Genomic DNA, 27,840 nt, shown 5'->3' with positions numbered 1-27,840 from the left:
AGGAGACCCATGAGTAGTAAGAAAGTAGGCGCGTTTATTTACAAATAAATAACGGGTGATCTTCGGGGTGCGTTAAATAAATAAACAAACAAATAAATAAATAAATAAATAAATACAGATCTGGCTGGGAGCGCATGGGCTTGATCCGGGAAGAGCGTTTGCGCTGGTGTTCTATGACAGTAATAAATAGTGAGCAACAATGACGGACACTGCACGCAAAATAAATAACGAGCAGGAGAACACTGCTGGTTGGTGCGCAGAGGCCATCATCACAGGGAAACGGTTCCTTCAAAGCGAGCCGCACACGTTGTCCAGGAGCGAGTCTTGCCTTGGTCCCGGCAACACGACGGCCGGACGGCTCGTGAACGCCGCCCGTTATTCCGTTCCGTCGTGTGGATCGGCCCCCCTTTCGCGGCGTTCGCGTGGTGGCCCGTCACCGAGTGTGGTCGTACTTGGCTCGACACTCGCACTCGGTGTGGTTGTCGAAGGTGAGCTTCTTCACAATGGTGCGCTGCTCGCCGCGGTCGTTCAGCTCGCGTACCAGGAATCTGCGCACGATCGTCTCGATCGTCTTGGGCTGGCAGTGCTCCTTCGGGGAGGTGCAGCAGCCCGCGTCCGGGGCGCACCGGTGCACAATCGTGCAATGGGGCGTGTAGCGCTGCGCACACGAAAGGAAGAGAGCAATACCGTTAGCCAAGGCTTCCGCACACCACGATACGCGTTCATCGAACAGCAAGCACGCGCGAGAAAATCTGGGCGGAAGTTTTTAGTGCGTTAGCATTCTTAAACGACTCGCCACAGAAATCTGCCCGTCAATCCCTAATGCCTCCAACGATTCGCTTCTTCGGTACGCATGGGACATTGAATAAACTGGCCAATGTAGGGGATGATTCAAGGCATATTTAATAAAAGGCGCTTTATTTGAAGACCCTGGGGCCTCCAAGAAAAACTGGGGAAAAAAAAGTATCTTACACACTAGTTTCTGAATATTCCCGCTCGTGAGTTTCTGCAAACTTTTTTCTCTTAAATTCGAGGAGCTTCTCTTCGCCTCATGGGAACAGTACTGCTACTGACGGTATTTAAGATGAAAGTACCAGACGTGTTGTCTTCTGGTTTTCTTTATGGTAGCACTCAACACGACTAAACTATGACAGCGCGTGCGCTTGTTAAAGTTTGCAATTCATGCTGACCCATGGCGTTGGAACCAGATTGATTGATTGATAGGCTTTACTGAGTAAGGCCCCAGGAAAAGGGGAGTATGGGGGGTTGGAGGGTTTAATCGTTATTGTCGATTCTTGCTTAAAAGACAGTTAATTTCAAGTTTAACCATAATTCGTCTGAATAATATAGGCAGGCCACGCGCTAGTATTTCGATTACTTTCCCGACATGCGCATCGGCGCTATGAACTAAAAATGCAGTTTGTGCACCCGTGAGTGCCGACAGCCCGAATAAGTGCGCCGCCGTCACCGCGCAATTAGGCGTCTTGTTTCGGCGCGCAGCGTGTCAAGGAGCCCCGCTCCAACGCAGCTACCCACGCGCTAGCCGTGTGCCCTTGGAAGTTCTGATCTGATTGTGGGGTTTAACGCGCCGACGCAACGCAGGCGATGAGGCGCGCCGTAGTGGAGGGCTCCGGATTAATTTTGACCACCTGGGGATCTTTATCGTGCGCCGAAATCTCGTACACACGGGCGTTTTTGCTTTTCGCCTCCATCAGAAAAGCGGCCGCCGCGGCCGGGAATCGAACCCGCGACCTCGTGCTCAGCAGCGGAACGCCTTAGCCACTGAGCCACCGCGGCGGGTGCCCTTGGAAGTTGCTGGGGGGCCCTTGTGGGGGTTTACCCAGGTTCCCAACTTAGAAGCGGTCCGCCAGGACGTTTTGAGGCTGTGCTGGTTTAATGATCCCGAGTTCAAAACACAGGCGCGGTTGCAAGATGTTTTTCTTTGTTCTCGTGGTGTGTTTTTCGAGATGTCTGGGGACGAGAGGAGGGTGGACTGGAGTTGGGAATTGAGATCCTCAGAACCACCACGCCATCCCTACACAGGACGGGTGGGGAATGGGGGGGGGGGGGGAAGGGAGAGGGGGTAACGATTAGGATTTCCGTAGGTGTTTGGTCATAAAAACCACCCCACTCACCAAGCCCCCATGAGAACGTGCCTGGTTCAAGATGCTTCTTTTTCTATGAAGCGCTTCCTGGCAGCGTTGTGTAGCCATCATTGTTGTGGACGCAGTATAATTTATGTATGTCGACTTTCCTAACCATGAAAAGCCTTACATACGTGCAGGACACATCATAACTAATTTACCAGCAAGCTCTCGTGCCTCTTTAAACCGAAAGCTTTCTTAGTGTGACCAACGGCGTACTGTCAAAGTACTAAGGCATTTCCCCATAGACCAGTTGGTCGACTTAAAAGCTCTGGACGCACAGCGCGTGCTTGAAACCAGGCCTGCAGTGTGTCAAAATCGTTACTTGAAAATCGCGAAAAAGGAACGACTCTAGATAATAGAGTACACGCTTCGATTATGAAGGAGCAGTAAAATAGTACACCTTTGTCTCATAAACCCGACCCGCGTGTCGGTATTCATTCAGATCGTTCGTAGATGCGTTTACTTAGTGCGGGAAAAATAGTCGCATGGGTCCGTTCTTCGTTTTCGACTTGGGTCTTTGAAAGTTTGACAATCGATTGGACGCACTTTCAGCTTTCGCGTTTCTCTCGACATTGTTAGGAACGGGTGGTAATTTTTATTTTTATCTAATATCTGCTTGAATTTGTAATTGTTGTTTTCTTTTCTTGGTTTTGGTTTCGTTCCGCATTAGAGAAAAATGAACGAACTCCATAATCGAGCACCGTTTTTCCTTTCTTTCATTGCAAGCGTTGTGTACATGCAACAAGCTCCATTTTGCGCGTGGCGCGTAGCTCGTTCAAACTTATAAAATCACAAAGAACTTAAAATCATCATTTCACTTCGCAGTTTAATACGGGTAGCAATAATTTACAGTGAGTATTTCAGTAGGCCAGATTTAAATTTCCCGCCAATGCGAAGAGCCCGGGAACATTTTATTCCAAGTTTGGCGGAAACCTCGACGTGCTTCGCAGTGGCACAGATGTGGCGAGGATTAAAACGTGCGCGCGGTGCACAAGGTCGAGTAACGGGTAACACAAGCGTGCTCCACAACAATCTCGCCCAGCTGGTTTGCCGCTCATGTAGGATCTGTCGCGGGTGCTCCCCCGAACCTCAATGAGTCTGCTCACGAGGCTGCGCGCGACCTCACTGACCGCGCTTCCTCTGTAAGGAGAGCTGACTTCCCTCCCCCTTACGGCCACAGGGACGCTCCCGCTACTTATAACGAGTTCACAAAATTTTTCTACATGTCTAGAAGGGTCTTTCCACCCCCTCACCCCAAGTTGAATAGGGAGCAAGCCGTTTCCCTTAGACTGTTACAGACTGGCACATATCCGTATCTGGCAGTTCTACACGAAGTTTACCCCGACGTATATCGCGGCGACGCCTGCCCGTCCTGCGGACAGACCTCTACGCTAGCTCACATGCTCTGGGAGTGCGGGTTCGCTTACCCCAAGTTCAGCAAGGAGTACGTGGGACTCTCTTCTGCGTAGCCCCGCTCTAGACAAGCAAATCCTGGCAGTCCAGCGTGCCCGCGACAGGACCGGTGAGCTAGACCTGCCGGTCCCGACGTGGGACTAGCCGGGTGCGCGACGAGCTCGCGTCACCGCCGGACCCCCAATAAAGTTATTTCACTCACTCACGCACGTGGTTTTGCCGGCTCTGTGTTTACTATACTCGGTTACAACTCAAGAACGGCACCACCTCATGTAGTGTATCACTCTGCCAAAGCGCCGGACCCGTGACGTCAGTGCACGCGCGTTTCGAAAGGGGTTAGCTTTGAAAGCGTGATATCGTCGGCCTTGTCTTACGCAAGTCGTTTATAAGCATATTAAGTCGAAAATATCACGGGAACGGCTCACGCCATGTTCAAAATATTCCCAGTAACGCCCTACTTGCGCCGCGCGGAGAAACATCCAGCTACGGTGATAAGGCACAGCGGCAACTTCCGGTGCCGTTCTTAAGTTGTCACCGAGTATAGCATGTTATTTGGCACTTCGGCGCTGCAGATTTGACGGCAGCGACGAGGTAACATGTTATTTCACCTTCGAGTCATAAACTACCGATTCATTACGCATTTATGCACTACGCGACTCCTAGCTGCCACAGAATTCAACCATAACGTCGCCTATATATGGGCGTTCGCATAGCTTTCTTTTTTCCCGAAAAATACAGAAGAAGAAAACACATAAAGCTCGGATGGTTGTCCAGCGTTCGTATCGAAATCAGTGGGGCTAGATGCGAAGGCGACAAAGGAGTCGGCAACGGATTCTTCCTTTCTTGCCTTCCGTCACACTTGCTAAAATGCGCAGCGAAAGTGCGCGTTTAATTCCCTGGCTGCAGCGGAGGTGCAGTACAACAACCGTGGGAGGACCTTGGGGGGCGGCCACTTACTTTGCTGCCGTTGGGGTAGATGTCCTGCACGCAGACGGTCCTCTGCTGGGGAAACTTGCAGCGCGCCTTCAGCTGCACCATATTCAGGTGCTGATGGGCGAGCCGGAAGTCGCGATTACCGTACTTCTTGGGCGACTGGCACAGTACCACAGCGCAGCAGTAGCACAGGACGAGCAGCGCCGTCCATACAAGTCCCCTCCTCACGTGGTAAAGTTCTCTCGCCATGGCTAGTGGGGCGGCAAGTGCGACTCGCGAGTGCCGGTCGTCGAATGGCAGACGACCGGGCACCCATGCTCGTTTTAAGCGGTCGTGGTTACCGCGATTGCACCGGCCGCCGGTGCGGATAGCAGGATGCTTAGCCGCCAAGAGGGCACGCCGGCGTCTTCCGCCGCAGTGATGTCAGGATGCCGCGGCACCATGAATCAGAGGAGAGACTCTGAGCACGGCCCCTCGATCAAGCGCACGTACGCTTGATCGAGGGGCCGTGCTCTGAGTCATGCAAGGGAAACCAGTTTCCACGAGGCTTTGGCTGTTCGGCGCGATGTTCCGCTGTTCACGGCGGACGCTAAACTGCCTGTCGCTCAGTGATGTACACGTTCACCTGAAACTGGAACGAAATCTCGCTGTTCGTTGCTACCCAATTTTGAAACGAGCTCCCGTTACAAGTTCTTTTATTGCAAAAGGAACGAGTTCCAGTTCCACTGGGAACATTGGAACGTGTCGTTACATTAGCGTTACATTTTTTTTTTTAATTTAAATATGGTGTCGGATAATGCTGAGGTGAAATACAGTGAGAAATTTAAAACACACACCGACCAACGTATATTATCCCAATAGAAACACCGCCGGCAGCAGATTATCTTGAGATAATATACTCACAGCCAAAGTTAAACATCTAAGCCCGGTTTATATGTTCATACTTTCAACTTTGTTGAAGATGAACAAGAAATTACGCATATATAAGGCAGAAAATTAGTGCACAAGAGATATTTACAATGTTCCTCTATTTTAAAAAATTCATGTGTTCTTGGTTTTTCGATACCAAATGATATTCTACATCTACGGCAGAAAACCGCCGCCTGCTGTTGCCCGCGCCACTTCCAGGCGGCATATAAAAAATCACGCTACAACAGCAACGAAAGACGATGATGATAATACCCTCCAAGATTTTTGCACGCACCTACAAGGGGCGATTGGCCAGGGCTAAATCGGTTGTTCCACTAGCTAGGTTCAACGCGTTCTGCTTGGAACGCACGTGGAGCACGGCCACGCGGTCCTATTAACCTTGAAGTCGGCCACCTCGATTCACGCGCGTCACTGCCGTACTGCAGCGCTGGCATCGAGGAACTCAGCCTGTAGCAGTGGAACGCGGTAAATTAAAATCGCCTTGAGCAAACTCTTGGTGTGTTTACCTCGGGATGAGCGAGACGGTACAGGAACAGCATGAGAGATGAGCGGGAAAGCAAAAGGGGGCATTTCCTTGGCAAATGTTTACAAAGACTGTCGTCTTTTGACAACATTTGCAACGAAAGGAGCAGATACGCGGCCAATTTTTTCAGGGAGAACCGGACAAACTCCAGACATGTCTAACTGCTGTTTTGGTGCTCGTGTATTATGGGTGAAACACACATGGCACTTTCCTCGTCGGCCTTAAAAATGTGCAGTAATGTTTACCGGCTTCACATCTGCAAATAGAAAGTTACTTGCACGCAGGAACATAATCAAAGTTCTTGCATAAGAAACTGTGTCTAACGGAACAATACATATGCGTACAGTGAATGATTTTTTTCAATATTGAAGTGTATTTAAAATACCTCACAGGCACTTTGCAGGTAATTGAGTAAGCGGGTTACAAAAGTGAAGCTTTGCGGATCATACAGCACAAATTTTAGAATAACAAAACACAGCAGAACAAGTCGAGGTTCGCAATACAAGTCTAAGCCAGAAGACGATCACAAGAAAAAATTAAGTCAACGGCGTAGTCACACATGAAATCTACTCGCAAGATTTACAAAGTATACCAAACACAACCAGGGTAGTAGATAAATGAAACAAGCAAAGATAGCCAATTACGTCGACGCGATGCACAAATCTGTTGCTGGGGTTAGAAATACGCATAAGGGAAGAGCAAAGAAAATAAAGCGGGGCTTAATCACGTGCGTAAGCACAGGTTAACCGACCAACTGAAGCAACACTAAACGCTGGCCGTCCACGTTTGGGCCGGCCGGGATCCGGACATTTCGGTGTAGGATATTTCGGTGCTGGAAGTTTCGGTACGGACATTTCGGAGCGCGGACATTTGGGCGCACAGACTTTTCGGTGCATGGACGTTTCGGTGCCGGACGTCTCGATGCGGAACAATCGTTGCACGGATTGTGCCAGGAATCCTTTTAATGCTTCAATTTTAATATTTGAATTCCGCCAGACGACAAGTTCGAGAGTTGTGTGCCTTTGAAATTTTACTTTCGTTCAACCTTTTTAAAATAATATTATACAAATGAACGGCCCCAATTCTTTATTCTGAGTGTTACTGAAGCGCTTTGATTTCAATCAAAGCATTTTCTTATAGCCAATTTCGAACTCTTCTCCTCCGCTCCTCAAACGTCACGAAAAAAAGGAAAAGGAAGGAAACCAAGCTGGCTTTTAATAAAAGCACGTGTACATCTGCCTTTCGTCATTTTCTATATCACCCCCGTCGCCCTTGCATTCGGTGTAGGTTCTACTTAAAAATAATCAGCGATCGCAGTTACAGTGGCATTGCTAAGGGGATTGGAGAGGGGGAGGGGGGGGGGGCATTTGTGCCTCTTCAATGTGCAAAGTAGGCGCCGAAAGCTGATATACGACTGTTGCAGTTCTCGCCACACCAGCGGATTAAAATTTTCTCCCTATCATAATGGAAGAAGGCGAGCAGAGGCCTGCATCCAACTATGTCCGGCGTGCTAATATACCGGGCTTGAAGATTTAATTGCCGATGGGCCCACCTGGGCGAAGAAGGAGCGATTCCTGGAAAGGGGCGCCGTCCCTTTGGGATTTCAGCGATGCGCGGAAGTGTGCAGAGAGCAAGCTTGCTTCTCGAGGGGGTGATACTGAGGCCAACGAGACTTCTTCGGTGGAATTTTTATTGCGCACAAAAGAGATTGGGTTAGTTATGATGCATGTATATATAGAGCACTGCCAGGCATCCGGCCACAGAATCAACTTCGTCGAGATGGCCATCGTCGAGAACGAAACAAAACTGGAGGAAGAGGCTTCTACTTGAGTGGTGAAACATTCAGCGAACTTCACCATACCTTAATCGCTCCCTTGTAACTCTCATATTTGTGTACACGCACGGGCTCCGCTCGAATTCGGTAAAAATATGCGCTGCATATTTGGACGGGGGACAGGGACAGTGAAAAAGACAAAATCATTCGATGGTGCGCAACAGAGAGGATCTGGGGAGAGCATCTCCCCAGAGATGGTTTTTGTGAGGTCCCTAACGCATTGAAAGGCTATCAGAAGCAGCAGCAGCCACACTCTAGTTATACCTGAGGTTGTGAAACGTCGTTTTCTCCGTTTATTGTACCGTAATTTGCACTGTAATTATGGCTTTTCATTTGTAACTTCCCAACCCGACAGCTCGCGAACAAGTTTTTACCTTCATTGTATGTTGTGTGGGTCCTACTTATTATAAACTTGGCGAACACAATTACCCATTGGTTCCGCTGAATGACGATCATACTAATTTCCGATACGCACTTTTGCAGATATTCTGAGGCCCCTCATTCCGCGGCGCACAAAAAAACCCCCAAAAATCTGACATAGCTTGGAAAACATCGGAACGTTTCCTTCGCATTTTCTGTGCTTCGGGTCGAGGGCAAGTGACATCGCGCTTTTGACTGACACTGGAGTAACTGGCATTTGTACGTACAATTCATACACGTTTTAGCAGAATTTAAGAAAGATAGAAGCTCCAGCTGTGTTCAAAACGGCCCATTCTTCTTCCACGACGACATTCTAGAATTCTCCATAGGAAAAAGCTGCTGACTACACTATTTGCATGTTTACTTTAGCCGTCACAGCGCTGCCCACATAAAACACTTCGTAAGATTTTCCACATTTTCGGCGGCAACAGAATTTTGCAAAGCTGCTTTCCTGCGATAATGGAAGTGTGTTTTTATTTAAAGAAAATTACTTGAAAATTCTTTGTAAACACCGGTTAATTTCCTTAGCTGATGTGCATGTGGAAAAAAAAGCCCGCCGCCGGCGCGTCTAGCAGACTGCTTCGCCGCCGAGAGGGCACGGCAGCGTCTTCCGCCCCAGTGATGTCAGGATGCCGGGGAAGCACCAATCAGAGCCTCCTTGAGTCATGCCGTGGAAACGAGTTTCCACAGGAACTGGCTGTTCGGCGCGATGTTCCGCTGTTCACGGCTGCCGCTTAGCTGCGTGTCGCCAGTGTCGCTCAGTGTTGTACACGTTCCTCTAAAACAGCAACGAAATCTCCTTCCTCGTTCCTTTCCAATTGTGAAACAGGATCCCGTTACAAGTTCCTTTATTGCAAAAGGAACGCATTCCAGTTCCACTTAGAACATTGGAACGTCTCATTACATTAACGTTACATTTTTTTTAAATTTAAATATGGTGTCGAATAATTCTGAAGTGAAATAAAGTAAGAAATTTAAAACACACCAACCAATGTATATTAAACGAATGGGAACACCGCCGGCAGCAGAATATCTGGTGATAAAAAGAATACACAGAAACGCTCTCAGCCTAATTTCTTCAGGGAGCACCGTACAAACTCCAGACATGTTTAACTGCTGTTTTCATGCTCTTTTATTATGGGGGAAACAGATATGGCTATTTCCACTTCAGCCTTACAAATGCACAGTAATGTATCTGCGCTTCAGAAGTGCAAATAGTAAGTTACTCACACGCAGTGATACAATCAAATTTCTTGCATAAGAAACTCTGTCAAAAGGAACAATACATAGACGTTAAATGAATGGTTATTCAATATTGCAGTGCATTTAAAATATCTTACAGGCCCTTTGCAGGCAATTAAGTAAGCGGGTTACAAAAGAGAAGCTTTGCGGATCATACAGCACAAATTTGCGAGTAACAAAACACATCAGGGCAAGTAATGGCTACGAGGTTCGCAATGCTAGTTTACGTTAGAAGACGATAACAAGTACAAAATCAACCACCTGCACATGGTGGATTGGACCACACTTTTTTATTCTCTGGTTGTGATGCTGAGGCTAACAGTGTTTGTGCGCACAGATTTAAACAGTGTTTAAGGTTGACCTAATTAAACCGGCGGGGGAAAAAATCAGCTGCGATAAGATCGCCATGTGATGCATCAGCGATTAAGAAGAGATAAATGCGTACGCCCAATTTTTTGTCAATATCCCGGGAGCGGCGACTGTTCTGTACATCAGCGCCGCATGACGGAGTGGTACTGCAAACACGACGAGAGTTGGCGCATGCGCACTGTGCACTCGCTGCGCCGGCCGTCGTCTGCTGGGCTCTATTAGGAACTGAGTGCAGCCCCTAATTGTTTCCTTCGCTTATTACACTGCTTTGCATTCTCGCCGTTAGCAAAGCAGTGTGACGAACTAGAAGGTTTTGTTGCGCCAATACTTTTCGAGATTGTTCGTGGAATGCTAAGGTTTGTGCTATTAGTCACTTTCACTTGCCCCCTTACACCGTTAGCGGCTGTCCGGTCGGCCGTGCGATAAGCAACTGAAAAAAATTCCCCCGCATTTCCCCGAGGGGGAGAATGTGAAAGTGCGAATGCACGGTTGTCGGCCCGCTTGCGGCGCTTGCGCTCGGCCCCCGCAGCCCACCGCCTCGCCGCCTTCTCTTCCATCTCTTCCATCGGGTTTGTAGTATCACGTGTACACCACGCAGTTATCAAGCCGCTATAACGCCGCTGAGTCGCCAACGCACGCCGCTGACGACGTAGTTTGAATGCGTTAAAGATATAAGGCGCGTCACTAACACTGATATCAGCGTCGTGTCCGTGGCTTGATTCTGCTTCCGGCCACCGCAGTGAACGGATGCAGGATGCAGGGCTCCTCAGGAGCGGTTAATGCGGCCCATGTTGGCCGCGGAAACAGGATGTTTGCTCAGGACGATAGTTATCAAGTTTCGTTGCCGACATTGCCTACAGGACGTATCGTTTTTAACACAGTTTTTTTGCACGGTGACATGCGCGCCCGCCCGTATCGCGTTGAAGATTTCCGCGATACTTTGGCTCGGCTGGAATTGCTCCCTGAGGTGCTTGCCTTGGGGGCGTTCCAAATGAGTCACGTATGGGCGGTGACGTTCAAATCGGAGCAAGGCGTCAAAAAGATCTTGGAAGCAAAGGAGCTTCAAGTCAAAGGTCGACACTGCCTCGTCATCGACCCTGCCAACCAGGACCTGCGGCTGAAGCTCCACTGGCTGCTTTACAACGTGACCGAGGACGACGTTCGAGTTGCGCTGGCTCCCTACGGGAGGGTCAGCGACGTTTCACGGGAGCGCTGGCGTGTACAAGGCGTCCACGACAAGGGCTCGACGACGCGGTCCGTGACCCTCAAGCTCAACGCGGGCGTGAGGGCTGAGGACCTGCCCCACCAGCTCCGTGTCGCAGGCGAGCAGGCGCTCGTGGTCGTGCCCGGCAGGGCCCCGCAGTGCCTTCGCTGCTCTGGCACGGGGCACATGAGGCGCGACTGCAAGGTGCCGCGCTGCACTCTCTGCCGCCGCTTCGGTCATGAAGCGAACGAGTGCGTGCGGACGTACGCGAAGGTGGCCGGACCGGTGGGGGATGTAGACCGAACGGAGAACATCATGGACGAGGAGGAGGCGGAGGCGGCTGCAGCAGGGGGCGGCGGAGACCCGGTGACGGGGGACGCGCCGCCTGAAAAGAGCGCTGAGGTGAAGGAGTCGGTCGCTGTCGTAGTGCTACCTGCGCAAAGTGCCAGCGAAGGAGACCAGCTGACGTACGATGGCGACGGTGAGAGCCCGGTGAGCACGGCGGGTCAGTTTCCGGCGTTGGAAACTCCCGCCCCCCAACAGGGCGTCGACTTGAAAACTGGCGACCAGGACCAGTCTGTGGCCAAGCGGCCGCGTCAAGACAACCTCCTTGGTCAAGACAGTGTCGGGCAACGGGGAGGGGGGGATGGTTCCGTAGCGGTGGGGTCGGTGAGTGTGGGACCTACGTCGCGGCGCTCGAGCTTCAAGCCGAAGCTTAACACGCCCTACGACAGAGGACCCACGGCAACAAAGAATGCGTAAGAACGCCATCCTTGACTCCGCTTTCGGACTGCTAAAAGTATTTTTAAATTGTCTTTGTGTGTCGTTGAAAAGCAAGGAAAGTGCAGGGCGTGTTCTAGTGATGGGCTTAAGGTCGTTGGTTGTATTACGTGGGTTTTTGGTTCTGTGTCGGGTGTCGAAGGGTTTTCCTTGCGGTCATTGCGCGTTTTTTGGGGGGTGTGTTGGGTGTCGAAGAGTTCTTCCTTCGTGCCAGGGCGGGGGTTTGGGGTGTTTTTGTATGTACGCGCGTCAAGTGAAGCTCTCTCAACGGGCTCAAATTGGATCCGTTTTTTTTTTTTTTTTTGGGGGGGGGGGGTTGTTTTCGTCGTTTTACGGTATTTTTTTTTTCTTTTCAAATGTACCAGTGTAAATGTTTTGGGATCTGTTTGTTTTCTCTCATAACCTGGTGTATTTAAATACGCCAATCCGTATTGCCACGCTTAACGTCAGGGGGCTTGCTGACAGGAGACGGCAGAATCAGTTGTAACGTTTAGTGACCGAACAGGACCTGGATATAGTGGCGGTACAAGAAACGAAGGTTGAGAGAGAGGAGCAGACAGATCGTATGGTGCGCCCGTTTGCGTCGAGGTATGACGTGTGCGTTGCTCACGCGGTCGGGATGTCTGCGGGTGTTGCCCTGTTGGTACGAAGGAGTTTGGGGGCAACCCTAGAGACCGTCACCGCGTCCGAGTGTGGGCGTTTTGTTGTGTGCGATTTTGTTTTATCGTCAAGCGAATGGCGCTTGATCTGTGTGTACGCGCCCACAAAGGCAGCGGAAAGGAAAGGTTTTTTTGAGGATGTTCGCGGGCTTTGCGATACGGAGAGGCTTGTTATTTTACTTGGCGACTTTAATTGCGTATGTTCCGCGCAAGATAAAAGTAGCTCGACAAGGTTCCGCGATGCGAGTACGATAGTTTTAACTGATATCGTCGCTGACTTTGCGCTGGAAGATGTGGGTGATAGCCTTGGCAGTAGCGGTTCCGTTCGCTATACACACTTCCAGGGCAGCAGTCATGCGCGTCTCGACAGAGTGTATGTTTCGTCAGAGATTCTGCCGGAGTGTGATAGCTACCGAGTCTCCCCTGTTTCCTTCAGCGATCACTGCCTTGTGACCGTAATCGTTGGTAGAATTGCAAAACCAGGCAACGCGTTCTGTTGGGGGCTTTGGAAGCTTAATAACAAGCTGCTGCAGGATGAACTTTTCACTGAGGCCGTTAACGCATGCGCACGGACGTTTTTCTGTGGTGAAGAGAACCTTAACTTTACGCTCAATTGGGAGCTCTTCAAACAAGAAGTTAAGTTAAAGGCCATTGAAAGATCATCCGCAATCAAATACGACGAGAAGCAAAGAGAAGTCTGGTTACGAAGTACCCTGGACGTTTACGTTAAGGAAGAGTGTGAATCGCCTGGGGCGTTGAAGGATGACATTAGAGGACTAAAAGCGCAGCTCGAAGTAATAGATAAAGAGAAGTATGAGGGTGCGCTTGTGCGCGCAAGAGCTGAACGATTTTTGCACGGGGAAGCGCCGACTAAAAGAGCGTTCAGCGCGGAAAAAAAGTATGCTCGCAGAAATGCGATATTGGAAATTGAAGCCGAAGGTGTGGTTTATAGTGACCAGGCTAATATAGAGCGTTGTTTTTGTGACTTTTATAAAAATTTGTTTTCTTGTCATCCTGTCAATGCCGTCAAGTTTAGAGAAGAGTTTACGTCTTTGTTACCGTGCTTAGACGAGGAAGTTAAGGCGCATCTCGAAAGAGATATTACAGTAGAAGAGATACGCGGCGCTATCGACGAGTTGAGCCCAGGGAAGACGCCGGGCCCTGATGGCCTGAGCGCCGCTTTCTACAAGGCGTTTAAGGGTGACATCAGCCCGGTTTTATGTAAAGTTTACTCTGAGGCGTACCACAAAGGTGTGCTGCCACCTTCTTTTCTTGTGTCTCACACTGTGTTTATACCGAAATCGGAGGAGGTTGCGAAACTCAGACAGATCCCTGGCTTTCGTCCTATTAGTCTGACAAATGTCGACTATAAGGTTTTAATCAAAATATTGGCTAGCCGCTTACAGACTGTCATAAAGGACGTGGTAGGACCGCATCAAACGTGCGGGATCAAAGGGCGGTCGATAGTTACAAATATTCATACTGCCCGAAGTGTTCTCGAGTGTTGTGACGCCATGCAAGGGACTTTGGCAATGCTCCAGGTAGACATGGCTAAAGCCTTCGATCAGGTGTCTCACGAACTTTTGTTAAATATGTTGGAACACGTGAATGTTGGTTCTGTTATTCTTAATGGTGTGCGCATGGCGTACACTGGGTTTTCTACGAGGCTTGTTATTAACTAAACGATCGGCACACCCGTTCCTGTTCAACGTGCCGTTCGTCAGGGTTGCCCATTGTCTCCGTTGCTTTTTTGTTTGTACATTGAAGCCTTTTGTTTAAGTGTAATCAGGAGCGAAGACGTCAAAGGTTTTAAACTTCAGTCGTGTGAAGTGCGGGTGTTAGCTTACGCTGACGACATTGCTCTCTTTTTTGTTGATAGGAGAAGCATAAGTATTGCTGTAAACACCTTGAAAATGTTTTGTAAGTACAGTGCCAGTGGTGTTAATTGGCAGAAATGTCTAGGCTTCTGGCATGGCCAGTGGGACAGTACGCCTAGTGTTTTCGAGTGTATCAGCTGGCAGACGACGCCGGTGAAGTACTTGGGAGTGCCCCTCGAGAACTATGTAGACAGCGACCCTTATTGGCGCAGTCAAACAGTCGAATTGCGTGAAAAGGCCGAGAAATGGAAGGGTAGCGGACTTTCAATATTTGCGAGGGCCTCAGTGTGTAATGTGTTTTTAATTAGCAAACTGTGGTACGTTCTACAGGTGTTGCATTGTTCGCGGGCACATGTACAGGCCTTGCACCGAGTTTTTGCTGTGTTGATTTGGGAGTCGTCATGGGAGAGAACCAGCCGTACGAACCTGTTTCGGCGCGTGCGTCTTGGTGGCCTGTCATTATCGCATCTGTTTTTGCGTCAAGTGGTAAATCGTTTTTTGTTTCTTCGGGATGTGAAGGACCCCTTTTTGCGCACTGTGTGTCAGGTGAAGTTGGCCAGAGCGCTTCCTGATTTTGTTGTAACGTCAGTTTCTTTTTCGTTTGGCGCAACGAAAGGCTACTTCCGTGAGGTGGTACAAGCCACCATGTTTTTGCGTGCACGCTTCACGCTAGAGTACTTATCTAGTGTGACGCGTAAAAGATTGTATAATGACCTCGTTGATTCCGTACTTCCCGTTCCATTGTATAGATCGCTCTACCGTGTAGGGCCAGGACAGGATGTGCTTAAGCGTGTGAAACGTATGGCGATTGGCCCATGGGTTAAGACTTTTTTCTTTAAACTTCACTCGGGCGTCCTTGATGTGAAAACGTGGCAGAAGGAAAAGGGAATATTTTTGCCGGGTGGGGTGGACTGCTACCCGTGCAGAAAACCCGAGACTGTAGAACACGTGTTTTTGGACTGCTGGGACGGGGTCTTCTTTTGGGACGTGCTTCAGCGGACCCTCAAAAAAGATTTCCCTCTGGACGCTCACGGCATTAGGTTTTTACCGATTGAGAGTGACGAAGTACCTTACGACCTCGTGATGGTCCTGGCCCTACATGCAATTTGGAAATCCCGCATGGCCATACGCCATAGGGACGTTGACGCTAAATGGTCAAGGGAATATTTCGTTGATTCAATGCGCATGATTATTGAAGTGTGGAGGGCTCAGCCTGAGCCTCCAGAGTGGTTGCCTGTGATGGAAACACTGACCAACCTCAAACAATTTTAATCGTTTTTCTGCTGGCAAGGTGATGACTAGCAGTTTTATCGTTGCAGTTTTTTGTTTGATGGTGCTTGTTTTGTGCTGAAATATTGCAATAAAAAAAAAGTGTCCGTGGCTTGGTCGGTAGAGCGTCCCGCTGCGGCCGCAAAGTCCTCGGATCGACACCTGGCGCCGGATGCCGTTTCTTTTTTAAATATAGAGGAGCACTGCGGACGCCGACGCCGCCGGCGGTGGATGGTTTGAGGTCGCTTATAAAGTGCATTCGCACTTAAAAATCGGGTGCACCGTTTTTCTCTTGGGAAACCCCAGCAGACGACGGCCGCCGCAGCAAATGCTTATGGCGCATGCGGCAACTATCGCCGAGTTTTCGGCACTGCTCTGTTAGGGGGTGTGGATCCAAAGCACAGCCGAAGTTTCCCTGATATGGATACAAAATCTTACGTAACAAAACTGTTTTCTATCAAAAGAGATAATATATTTGACTGTTTCTCTGTCAAGGAAAACGGAGCATAACTATAACGTTCCGTATTTCGTTATATCTTTGGCAATACAATACCAATCAGTTCTTTGGCGTAACAGTAACCTAAGAGGGAAGTACAAGCTTTTCGGTCACAAAGAACCAAAAGCTTGAAATTTCTCCACAGTTCACCTAGTAAACTGGTGGGTCACGTGACTGAATTAACGAAAAAATAAGAAAACGTACTGTTTTATTCATTACAGCGCTTATTGAGGTCGAGTATGACGAATGAGTAAATCGGTGGCATCGGTACCACGCCGTTATCAGGCGTCGCGATTCGCGGTCCCTAGGCTGGGTTCAGACTGTTGTCGCAACTGTCGTAATAGCTTTACAGAATGAAGTCCTTTCACGTCTCAGCCAACCGACCTGCATGAAACGCCTTTTTGTTACGTCCATAGCGCACGATATGGCTGTTACGTCGGTATAGTCTAAACATAGCATTACACGTCATACAACCGATGGCCCAGGCCGCATTTTCGTTGTGATCACGCCATGAACTTGTAACATAGAAGCCGACAATATCACGGTGGTGGTGACGGCCGGGAAGGTGGCTGATAACGGAGCAAAGATTGCATTCCAGCAGAGAGCTCAACTATGCTACTAAATGAGATTCGGATAAATAAATAGCAAAAAATATTGTGATATTCCTTAGCTCAAGGCCCGCCTTTCCTTCGCTTTTAGATCAACGTTAATTGATCGCCTTGTGGTGCTGAGGCCAATTTAAACCTGAACAACTGTGTTTCTTTTGCCGGCCTCAACCGCCGTCCTATATCTATGCCAAGTGTTTTTACATCCTTTATGCGCAATATTTGATAGCTTGGTTGTGAGCTTTAAAATCTAAGCGTCAAATTACAGTGCATGTCATCATAGCTTTACGTGCGTCGCTTCACTGATTGCTTACGTTTTCCTTGCGCAAAAAACTCGGCAAATTCACGGGGCATTTATGAAAATGAGAATAGGGCCTGAACACTACACGCATGTCCGGGAGCGCCCATGGGGGGAACACAAGCAAAACATATCGGCCGCGTGAAACAGCGCGAAAAAGAAAACGAACGTGAATAGAAAAGCACCGACCGTCGCAGTCCTGCTACCGGTTAGTTTGCGAGAAGACTCCGCTGACATCGGGTTTTGGCAGCGGTCGTACTAATATGGCTACCAAGAAATGGCACATTGGAAGGCGTCGGGGTACTCTCTCCCAATCGTTTCCTATACGCAATCTTGCGCCGACTTTTTGAGAACCCGTTTTACATCCACCATACTCCGACCGAGCACTGACAAACTATTTCTTACACTGTGGCACTGATCCAGCGCTGGCAATCTCCCGTTCTAAGACATATGCGGCTGTTTTCAAACTAACCCTGGTATTCTGAATCCTACCTCTACTCAAGCTTCCAGTGGAGGAGACCCTTGAAATTGATTTCCCCATGCATGAGCAATACGGAATCCTCCCCTCAGCCGAGTGGAGGGAGCGAATGGAGTATAGGAGGGACTCAAAATACGGCCCTGAATATATCCTGTGATGTCAACCTTCAGGTCGCCACGGACCAAGTGCAAACGTGAAAAATTGGGTGTGGGGCCACAAACCTGCCCGACCTCGTCGTCGGAAAAGTGGAGCTCGCATGTGAGCTACTCCTTCATCTTGGCCACCTTGCCCAGCTTGAAGAGTTAGAGGACCATGGAGGCCGTAAATGACATTCGATAGGCTTTTCTTTTCGTATAGGTCGAACGGTTCCGGGAAGATACTCGGGAAAGTCGATGGAGCGCATCGCCTTCAGCCAGCGGTTGATGTACGTGTGTCGGAAGCATCGGCCCTGCTCCCGGAGCACGCTCTTGTCGGCGTCGTAGATCTTGCGCAGGGGAATCTCGGCCGGCGCGAAGACGTGCGACAGCCGCGCCACGTAGACGCCATTGCGCAGCGACTCCCCGAGCCGCGTCGCCGACGGCAGCTCTTCCTCGATGAACGACGAGAGCCACAGCCGGGTCCCCTCCAGGTGGCACAGGTACAGGTGGTACATCCGCAACTGCCGCCTCTGGTCCATTTCGTCCGACGACGGCCGGAGCTCGTCGTACACGTCCGGCCCCGCCGACGACATGTTTCCAGGATGTGCGCTCTGTGGTTGCGGCGGTGAAATTGCTGAGGGCACCGAGCGGTCAACTGAGAAGCAGGGCGTCGGGCCCTTGCGAAGCACACCTGAAAGGTGACTAAGAAATCTCTGACGCCGAGAGCGGCCGCAATTGACGAATGGAGGACACCTTGCAATCTCGTATTCGATGACAGGGTCGGCCGCACCAACGCGATGAGTCAGGCCTTAGACTGGGCTGCTTCATTCAGCTCTCTTCCGCCCCCGCTTCTTGAATGATGTTGATTTTTGGTTGGTTGGAGCAAGATCAACCACAACGCGTGCCCAATCTGGGGGATTGGCCAGGTCAAATTGTGGTCTCATTTTTGAAGAAGCGAAAAAATAAAGGTGAACTTCGAAGTGATAAAATTGTGGTGAAGGCGATGGCGACGATTTGAGAGCCTACCAACTGGTGTAACATAGACAGGTGAACGTTAAGAAATAAACATGATTTTGGTTGTGGCTAGAAGTACCAGTCTAATGTAGTGGTTTTTGCCAAAAAAATTCCGCGCATTTCCCCGAGGGGAAGAATGTGAAAGTGCGAATGCACGAGTTGAATTTGCGCGGTTCGGTAATGTTCGCGAAAGAGAGATCACACGCACACACACACAACTACAAAGAAAGAAAGATGCATTTATTCACAGACACCTATTTGTGTTGTCGTTGTACTTGATTGCTAGAGCGGATCTCAGCTTTGAAATTTTGTGTCAGTACTCCTTTAAGCGGGTGCATTAGCCCTTCTCACGCCCGATTCCTGGCCAATCCCCCACGTGGGTATGTGCCATGTCAGCGGCCAGGCAGCGCGCGCCCATCTCCCCCCGTTGCCAAGGAAGACGAGGAGATTCCTGGCCAATCCCCCACGTGGGTATGCTATGCGGAAATCGCCAATTTATTGCTAGAGCGGATCTCAGCTTTGAAATTTCGTGTCAGTACTCCTTTAAGCGGGTGCATTAGCCCTTCTCACGCTCGATTCTTGGCCAATCCCCCACGTGGGTATGTGCCATGTCAGCGGCCAGGCTGCGCGCGCCCATCTCCACGTGCGCGGACATCGCCGGTGGACGCAGGTTCAGGGTCGCTTAAGTGCATTGCACTTAAAAGCAGCACTGTCCAGGGCTTGACAATGGTTATTTAGTCAAAAGAGAGAAAAAGTTATAATGGGCAGCCCCTCACTGGCCAACCCCCCGAGTTAGTAACGAGCCACTTTTCTGCCATCACCTCCACTACACCGCTACGTTCATTAAGAAGAACACCTTGTCCCAATAAGAACAAGGCTGTGTCTAAAGCGCCTTCAGACGGTACTATAAGCATCCCACTAAAGCGACGTCCACCAACCTTTCTGTGAAAAAAATGCCGTGTGTGGCACTACTTCGCCCTCCATTTATATATAACTAAACGAAGAAAACTAAAATTACCTATCGAAGAGAAAAAACTTATTGCAAACACTTAAAACTTTAGACATACCTGAGAAAATAGCTAAAGATGTAATGAAAAGTACGCTAGGAGCCGGACTCGAGTGTCGGCGGACGGCGCTTTAGCCGCGGTTCCAGCGCTGGGCTGAAGTGCCGTCGGGAGGCACGACAGACACACTGCGTAAGCACGATGTCAATGTTGTCGCAACCTTCAGACATATTTGAGATGAAGCAATGGGAACCCGACCTACTCTCTGCGTACTGCTCGACGACATTACAGAATCTTGTTTGACGCCTGCATAACAGCACAATGCCGAGATACACGACACGGCGATTGTAACGGGGGCCCATAGTTTTATTGCGTCGTTTGAATGCTAACGTGCCGTTTATTTCCCTGAGTTAATACAATGCTTTGTAGGCTGTAATCGGAGCTGAGCGAGGCACCAAATGCATGTCTGTACAGTCCCCCGGCGCTTTTAATAGTTTCATAAAAACTACATGTAAAAGTAAAAGTGAAATGCGAGTACAAATCCACTTCCACCGGGGCTCAAAGCGCAATGCCTCTGAGCCACCGGAAAGGGGTAGTGTAACAACCTCAAAAATGGCGTCGGTCCCTTTTATTTACAATTTTTGGCCTGAGACAGGCGGGCACAGGCGGCGTTGGGCTGCGTCGGGTGAAGCAGGCCGACCTGTGAAGAAATAGCAATTTATTAGTGAACGTTGCGCGTTTCTCTTACGCAAAGTCCGGCAAACGAAAGCTAGCAAGACTACTTGCAAGGTTTTCCCCAAATCTGCCCGACATTGGCGAATAGTGGTCCTAAAGAGCTAAGCTTCACCCAGTCATCATCATCATCACCAGCCTATCTACGCCCACTGCCTCTCCCATTAATGTCCAATTATCCCGGTCCTGTGCCAATAGTGACCAATTTATCCCCGCAAACTTCTTCAACTCATCTGCCCATCTAACCACGCTTGCCTTCTCAGGGATCCACTCTGTTACCCTTAATGACCAGCGGTTATCTTTCCTTCGCATTACATGCCCTGCCCACGTCCATGTCTCATTAATTTCTACTAATATGTCTAACACGCGTTTGTTCCCTGACCCACTCTGCTCTCTTCTTGTTCCTTCATGTTACACCTATCATCTTCTGTTTTCTTTCTCGCTGAGTCGCCCTCAATTTAAGTTGAACCCTCTTAGTGAGCCCCCAAGTTTCTTTCTGCACCGTAGGTGAGTACCGGTAAGATGCAGCTGTCATACACTTTCTTCTTCAGGGACAATGGTAGACTGACATTTATTACCTGCACCGCGGCGGTGCAGCGGTGACGTAGAGGTAGAGCATCCGCCTCGCTTGCAGAAGTACCGTGGTCCCGGTGCCGCACAATTCCCACCGGATTAAAAACATCCGCGTGTTGATGGAATTGCAGAATGAGGTTTGGGCTACGACCTGATCCCGGTGACCATTGCCGTTAACGCACTCCCTCACCAGAGCAGGATTAGCCACCCTGGTGTAGTAATGGGCACAACCTCCCATTACTACGTCAATTAACCTCGCCGAGTACTACAAACATAATCAAGACCCAGCGTGGCGACGGAAAGAGCGCCGCGCTGCTCCAGGCACGCACGGGATTCCTGCTCGCACAGCCAAGGCGACAGCAGCTATTGGGCGAGAATGCGCCGTGTCGGCAGTGTGGAGCCCAGAATTAGACGATAGAGCATGTGCTCCGCGAATTACCAAAGCCGAACGACCGAACATCACGCGACGACGTTAGCCGACAGCCTGGCATTCACGGACACCACAGAAACGAAAGATCAGCAAGCCTCGCACACCATAAGATGACTGCGTCGTCGGGAGCGACACTGCCAAAATTTCAAAAACGTCTCCACCCGGAGCACATCATGCATGATCAGCAGCTGGGGAGATAAGTGGACAGCCCGCCGGGCCCGTTGGCAGCCTCACTTTCTGCCGCAACCGGATCGGCCTGCCCCGAGTCGAAAGGGATCAGGGCCACGGACTAACTAACTTTCCACTCGGGATTGAAACGTGCCCTGTAGCAGCGACAATGCGTCGAGCGCGCTCGAAAAGTCAATCGCGCTTCGCCTCAATCCGGATATCAAAAAGTGCCCGTGTGACGAGGTGGATTCGGAATAATGCTGCTCTCTCCGCTCGCCCTCAATCGTTGCGCAGTATACATTGCCGCGTCGGCAACAAATGCCTCCGTTGGTAGACCCCGCCGCCCTTAGCGAAGTGCGAATTAATCGCTAGCCCGAGATCGTGCCTACCTGGACGCCTGGAAGGGTGCTACCAGGTGCTACCGTCTCCGACAGCACTTCCTGCGCCGCGGGGGGCGCCGCTGCTCTTTAGGCTCGGATTCATCGCTGCTTTCGGGCGCCTCATTACCGCCGTGCTCTTCGCTGGGAAAGCAATACCAGCAATACCAATACCTCATTAAGGCAGTATTCACAAAGGCAGTTGGCGCGACGTCGGCCACGAGAAAGGCGCCAATCGCAGCTCGTAGCAAGGTAGCAAGAGAAGGATTTCGGACACTAACCGGTAATGGCGCTGCGCCGTCCAGCGGTAGAACACCGTCCGGCAGCTTGGAAACGGGCATGCCCGAACGCCCCCCATGATGAGGAGATGCGTGATAAGGTTGTGTGCCTCATCAGGCCTGCGCGAAGAAAAACAGGGCCGATAGAGATCAGCCCCCCAGAAATCACAATCATATCACGAGACACGGTGAGACGAGCAAAAAACTACCGGTGACTTGGGACGGAGCCCTTTCTGCAGTAGCCGCAGCCTTTTCCCCGGAGGGTCCCATCCTCATGGTACGTGCATGACACGCAGGTGAGGTGCTGGCGGCTACAGATGACAGCGTTGAGCGAGGGCTTGTGGCACCTGGCACACGACAACCTGAAACAACACCACAGGAAAGTGAATTACAAACGCAATTAAATAACGCCCCGCATCCCGGGGACTTCGCTCACCTAATTTCTTTCGTCGTACGGCTGCTTTCGCCCATAGCTGATTTTTTTAGTGCGGCTGACCGTTGAGCCGCGCTCCACGCCTCGGGCTCCTTGCCCGACTGCTAAGACTCGCCTGCTCCGCCTGGGCCGACGCTATGATGGCGGCAATAGGGGCGACCGGCAATATATATCCTCTGTCACCACCATTCCTCCGCGCTTCAAAAAGTTCGGCAGCAAGTAGTGCGGTAATTGGACCCGGGTTTCTTTAAAAACCCAAAGCATTCAGAGACGGGAGACAAGACGCAGTTTACGCACCCCGATGATTTATTGTGCTCTAAAAGTAGTTGGGGCATGAAAAGAGCGTCCGCTTGTATCCCGAACCGAGAATCGAACCCGCAACTTTCGCGTGCCAGGCGTCTATTGGACTGCACTAATAAAACTATAATAGGAACAGTCTCCAGCGTGCGGGGACTACATCGTTTTCGGCACGAAGCGTGCATCGACCGCCGCCGCCAGGGGCGACGGTGCGCAGGCTTCTTTCTTAGGCGTTGTTCTTTCTGAGGCGGTTTGAACTTTTACTAAAGTAACAGTCCATAAGTAACAGTCCATTGAGATTCAGAAGCATCCGCGCACGATATAAAGCTGAAGGTGTACCGCGGGTAGCATAACTGAGGTGCCTGCAACGACCACGTCTCATCACATCCAGGCCCGCAATTCTCGCGCTCGACATTGGAGCCGCAGTGCGGAAAACAGAGATCGCATTCAGCCGCTCACAATCTTTCCTAGCTTCTGAATGCTTCTGGAAACAGAGAAAATGCGACAAGATCACAATGCTGGGCCAGACGCGTACGTAGTTTCGCTGCGCCAGGACAGCCAGGAAACGCTGCGGTAGCGCCACCTGGCGGTGTCGACGCCGCCGCTCGGGAGACTTCCCTGATTCTAGCGATTCCAGTTCACTCTACTACACTGTTCTAGGATATGGTTCGGGGAACACTGTATCCCTCCGCCACGCCAATCGAGGAGTAACGTTAGCAGCGCCCCTAAACTGTTGGCTCCACGTTTGACCTCTGTTTAATGCATGCAGGGCCAATTAATATTAAATATTAAGGGACTATGTGCTATGAACCACTCTTCATTTTCTGCCGATGCCGTACTGCCGTCATTGAGAAAGAAGTACGCACTTTGCGCGGCTAATCCCCTGCCGTCGTTATAGGAATCGGATACGTGGTACGCGCGAGCTCGGGGGCACTTGAAAATGAGATGCGTGCGCGCCTCGACTAGGCCTGGTCCTCAGCGGAACTTCCAACATATTTCTCCCTGAGATATTTCGGTGTTCGACACTTCGGTGTTCGACGCTGTTCACGGCGCTCCCGTTTGCGTATAGGCGTTTCCTAGTCAGCACAGCCAAGCGACGCATGGCGCCACCTAGGGGAATCTTTGAAGCTATGTCCACGTGCCGTTTCGTCTCGTAGTGTAGTAGTTCCGCTCCTGCGAAGCAAACATCCTCCCCCGGATTCAAATCCCTTTACCGCTACTTTTTTTTTTTTCATTTTCAAGGGTTTGTCATATCTGAATATTAACATTTGTTATCACGCATATAATCTATTTATGACATCTTTATGCATTATAAATGGGATTTCGGGTATTTTATTTGCCTTTTGGTCAGTTTCAGCTACTGCTTCTTGTACGTTTTTGCGGGATTTCGCCTTTTAGGTCGGTTTAGGCTATTTCTGTTGAATATTTTTCTACACCGTGGTTTTCAACCGTTCAGGCCCGTTTTGGCTATTATTTATTTCACTTCAGGTGGTCTTGTATGCTTTAGGTACGTTTACGCTGTGATATAACCCACTTAAGGAAGCTCATGTGACGGCTGGCTGTACTGACCAAGAAACGCATATACGCCTTCCGGTTGGTGGCGTCATAACGCGGAGCTTTGTCGCTTGAACTTGGTTTCGGTCAGCTGACAGTGCAGCACATTCGGAAATGTGTTTCCAAGGTTTGCCAGTAAAGTGCAGTTCCATGTGCTCTGGACGTGTAGTCCCTTTCGTGTAATAAACCACGTATTACGCTTGCTCGCTGACTGGGGCTCGGGTAGGTCCGAACCGAGCGGCTCCACGCAAGCCAGAGGCGAGTACTGTACCCGGTCAGTTAATGTTGGCGGGCTGATTTCTTGTCCATGTGATCGGAACGACACGAAAGGGGATGAGAATAAAACTTTTGAGAGCCGAGGCCCAGGAACGGCGTTTATTGTGAAACGTTCTAGGCGAGAGAACGCCCAGCACACGATGATGATGATCACGTACATAGAGGATTTAGAAACACTGCCGCATAGGCTGGGGCTGATGTGTATGTACATATAAAGACGAAGTGTCGGAATTGTCCTCCGGAATTCTCCATCGCCGTGAGTGTGGTAAAAACGTTCACACTACAAAAATTTTCAAGAACTCAAAGAACCGGTGCTACATCGCTTTTAATTGAGTGAACTGCAATTTCAGATAACAGTTGTTGCATCAACTTAATGCAGATACGGGTGTGGTTGGGGTGATTTAAATGTACGGGGTCGGCAAAGGATGGGCACCACCAAACAAGGCGTGCAAGGCCCGATGCAGTAGTGGTATGGGAGTAAGGGCATTGGGGGAAGGCGTGACCAGGGTTGTTCCATTTGAGATGTTTTTCGGTATTGTGGGCGGCATAATTGCGAGAGATTAGGTAATGAAGATTTCCCTTGAGCGGGGTAGTAATAGGCAGGCCACTGAGGTAGCCAGCAGGAGTTTGCTCTTTTAGGCGCTGCGTCGGTCTCTTTCGATGCGCCACATTCGCTGCTGCCGTAATGGTGTGTAGTGCTGCTGTGCATAGAAGTGTCAAGTGCTGCCCTTCTGGAAGTGCAGCTTGGGTTCCCGCGACCCACGCGGCTAAGGCGTGTCCCATGGTGCCTGACGACTCTCTTGATGTCCGCTTGGGCTTCCGTTTCCTGAATGATGGTGGAGGAAGAGGCACAGCTTGCTCCAGGGTACCAGTTGGTCTCTGTCAGGATTCAGTGGACAGTCCCCCAAGAGTATTGGGATGACGAGGCATTGAGAAAGAATAGAAGACGAAGAAGAAGAGGACGAAACTACAACAGCAACAAGAACGTTGAAGTTACCGCCAAGAAATTGACCATTCGCAGAACGACGCGACGGAAACGCGCCATGCAGCGGCGAATGGGGCAACTACCCGTGAAGCTGAAACAGCACAGACTGCCGCGACGGCCGGGAGAAAGAACGTAAAGGGACAGACAGCCGATTTGCGTCAACGATATATTCTTATCCCAAACGAAAGGGCATCACTTAAAACACGTTCATCCGAAATGCTCTTGCTGATAGAGCCGTAAAACTTTCCGAATCTCGATTTTCAGGTCTACCAGCCGTACGGTGTCGCGTCAAAAGGAATGCTGACAACAATGACAGTTCACGAACCGTGCGGCAACGCACTTTTGCCTCCACGTGAGATTAAAAGAGGTATTTTAAAAACTTTTCCCTACAGGGCCAGGCGGCTCGGACTCTACGACGGCCAGTATCCATCCTCTTCCACCCTGCTTCACCGACATCTTATCCCACTACTGCCACGCTCGCCGAAAATATCCTCCGCCCCACCCTACCCTGTCCGTCGAAGAATCACGAATCTGGCGCAGACTACAAACTGGCACATACTGTAACTCCACCATCCTCTCCCACATCTCCCCCTCACGCTTCGAGTACAACTGCCCGGACTGTCAAGTTCCAGCCACCACTGCCCACCTCGTCTTCCTGTGCCCTCAACACCCTGTTCCTCTCCCTTCCCCTACCCCCGAGCAGCGGGAATGCGCGTTGACCAGCTCGGACCTGCAGGAGCAGCTCAGCCTGATCCAGCGGGCCACGCGAGCAGCGGCGGCCTCCAGAACTGAGGACGCCACCCACCGTTTTTTTTTTTTTTTTTTCAATAAACGTTTTGCCTCATCCTCCTCCCCGCCTAAAACAGCAATCTTCCCTATTCCTTCATGCGATTTTCTATTCTTTCATGCGTTGTCCTCAACCAACATGCGCAGCGACGCCGGCACCACGACAGCGGACGATTACGGCTACCACCGCATGGCGGCCACGCAACGTCCTCGCCATGTCAGCGCTGGCGGCCGGCATAGGCCAGTCATTAACTCTACGGCTAGTCCAGTAGGGACGCGCAGGGCACTAACCTTAAAGGTACCCTATGTACGACTTGATAGAAATGGTAGCAGTTTGAGCTGTGTACTGTTTGCTTTGTTTAGGCGTCGTTGGGCAGGAGGGCAGGCGTCCAACCATCAGCGCCTGAAGCTTGTCTACATAAAGTTTATCCACTTCACTCCACTGTGTGGAATTGTGTCACTTCACTGTTGGTGTGCTTAGGGATTTTCTTCGTGTAATTAAATGTGTTTTATTAAACACGCCCTCTGGTGGATCTCTCTGGACCGCTCGAGACATTCCATGTGACAGTGCGTGCTTTGGTAAGCCGCTGACTCTGCGGGAAGTCGCGCGTTCTACCACCTAAGTGGTTCTTGTATGACTCTGTTGAGGTGGTAAGCCAGTGAACCGTACGGGAGAGAGAGAGAGAGAGAGAGAGAGAGAGAGAGATGAAACTTTATTCTGCAGCTCAAGTCCCAGCCGCGGAGTTACGAGTCCTCGGAGGGAGGGGGTGCCCACGGGAGGGTGCTCACTGTGACGACCCTGGCCATAGTCAGGACGACTTCCTGCGACGCTCCACCGTGTTCATTAAGCAGTCGGCGGATTTCGCGCATGCCATTCCTGTTTCAATGTTTTGAGGCAGAGCTGTTTAAGCTTGATCGTGGTTCGAGGGCGTTGGAAAAATATAAAAATTTCACCATCTTCCGGTAGGGGAACCCAGAGTAGTATGCGAAGCAGCCATGGGGTCGACTCAAGTTCCCGTTAGTTCTCAGTTCGATTGCGGGCTTGCGGAAGGAGAATGAGGGGAGCGGAGCGCGCGCGCGTCATTTATACCGCGGGGCTACTACAGTGGCGCCCCCAGCGGAGTATGCAGCGGCTACCGTCGCGTCTCTACCCCTAAGCTGCTTCGCATTATTAGAGTGAAGTAGAATACATGGCATTATCGCGCGCGGAGCCGCAGGTGTTGCCATTCGTTGCGCAATTCCGGAGAGGCGCGGTGCATTGGAGAGGAGAGGAGGAATGCCGGAGAGGAGAGGAGTGTCGGAGAGAAGAGGAATGCCTC

The 27,840-nt window shown here is 50.4% G+C and overlaps 4 protein-coding genes across 4 annotated transcripts; 1 reads left to right on the top strand and 3 right to left on the bottom strand.

The window, feature by feature from the left end:
- Positions 1-37: 37 nt before the first annotated feature.
- On the bottom strand, positions 38-4,848 carry LOC144139348 (vascular endothelial growth factor A-A-like). The gene is made up of 2 exons (XM_077671723.1): positions 4,518-4,848; positions 38-658 (listed from the first exon to the last, which is right to left on the bottom strand). Exons 1-2 carry the CDS (start codon positions 4,740-4,742, stop codon positions 434-436), a joined length of 450 nt encoding a protein of 149 aa, XP_077527849.1. The 5' UTR covers positions 4,743-4,848; the 3' UTR covers positions 38-433.
- A 5,711-nt stretch (positions 4,849-10,559) lies between these two features.
- Positions 10,560-11,980, top strand: LOC144139347 (uncharacterized). The gene has a single exon (XM_077671722.1). The coding sequence runs from the start codon at positions 10,566-10,568 to the stop codon at positions 11,775-11,777; it is 1,212 nt and encodes a 403-aa protein (XP_077527848.1). The 5' UTR covers positions 10,560-10,565; the 3' UTR covers positions 11,778-11,980.
- A 5,760-nt stretch (positions 11,981-17,740) lies between these two features.
- Positions 17,741-18,207, bottom strand: LOC144139842 (ras GTPase-activating-like protein IQGAP2). Its single transcript, XM_077672089.1, has 2 exons — positions 17,842-18,207; positions 17,741-17,770 (listed from the first exon to the last, which is right to left on the bottom strand). Exons 1-2 carry the CDS (start codon positions 18,205-18,207, stop codon positions 17,741-17,743), a joined length of 396 nt encoding a protein of 131 aa, XP_077528215.1.
- Positions 18,208-21,953: 3,746 nt separating this feature from the next.
- LOC144139346 (uncharacterized) lies at positions 21,954-22,765 on the bottom strand. The gene is made up of 4 exons (XM_077671721.1): positions 22,627-22,765; positions 22,400-22,552; positions 22,194-22,310; positions 21,954-22,056 (listed from the first exon to the last, which is right to left on the bottom strand). Exons 1-4 carry the CDS (start codon positions 22,659-22,661, stop codon positions 21,954-21,956), a joined length of 408 nt encoding a protein of 135 aa, XP_077527847.1. The 5' UTR covers positions 22,662-22,765.
- Positions 22,766-27,840: the final 5,075 nt, after the last annotated feature.

This window comes from Haemaphysalis longicornis, unplaced genomic scaffold (assembly GCF_048455015.1).
Source record: "Haemaphysalis longicornis isolate Haplotype H1 unplaced genomic scaffold, Haemaphysalis longicornis Haplotype H1 scaffold_5, whole genome shotgun sequence".
In the NCBI taxonomy this organism is placed as follows: Eukaryota; Metazoa; Arthropoda; class Arachnida; order Ixodida; family Ixodidae; genus Haemaphysalis; species Haemaphysalis longicornis.
This window is presented reverse-complemented; position numbering and strand designations above follow the sequence as displayed.

What these genes read in the sequence shown, in the direction of transcription:
- LOC144139348 (XM_077671723.1), bottom strand. Translation starts at nt 4,742, where the DNA reads ATGGCGAGAGAACTTTACCACGTGAGGAGGGGACTTGTATGGACGGCG. An exon ending in TCTACCCCAACGGCAGCAAA is followed by an intron (nt 659 to 4,517) that starts GTAAGTGGCCGC and finishes TCGTGTGCGCAG; the next exon opens with CGCTACACGCCCCATTGCAC.
- LOC144139347 (XM_077671722.1), top strand. Translation starts at nt 10,566, where the DNA reads ATGCAGGGCTCCTCAGGAGCGGTTAATGCGGCCCATGTTGGCCGCGGA.
- LOC144139842 (XM_077672089.1), bottom strand. Translation starts at nt 18,207, where the DNA reads ATGTCGTCGGCGGGGCCGGACGTGTACGACGAGCTCCGGCCGTCGTCG. An exon ending in CCGAGTATCTTCCCGGAACC is followed by an intron (nt 17,771 to 17,841) that starts GTTCGACCTATA and finishes TAACTCTTCAAG; the next exon opens with CTGGGCAAGGTGGCCAAGAT.
- LOC144139346 (XM_077671721.1), bottom strand. Translation starts at nt 22,661, where the DNA reads ATGGGCGAAAGCAGCCGTACGACGAAAGAAATTAG. An exon ending in CGTACGACGAAAGAAATTAG is followed by an intron (nt 22,553 to 22,626) that starts GTGAGCGAAGTC and finishes GTGTTGTTTCAG; the next exon opens with GTTGTCGTGTGCCAGGTGCC. An exon ending in ACGGCGCAGCGCCATTACCG is followed by an intron (nt 22,057 to 22,193) that starts GTTAGTGTCCGA and finishes TTGCTTTCCCAG; the next exon opens with CGAAGAGCACGGCGGTAATG.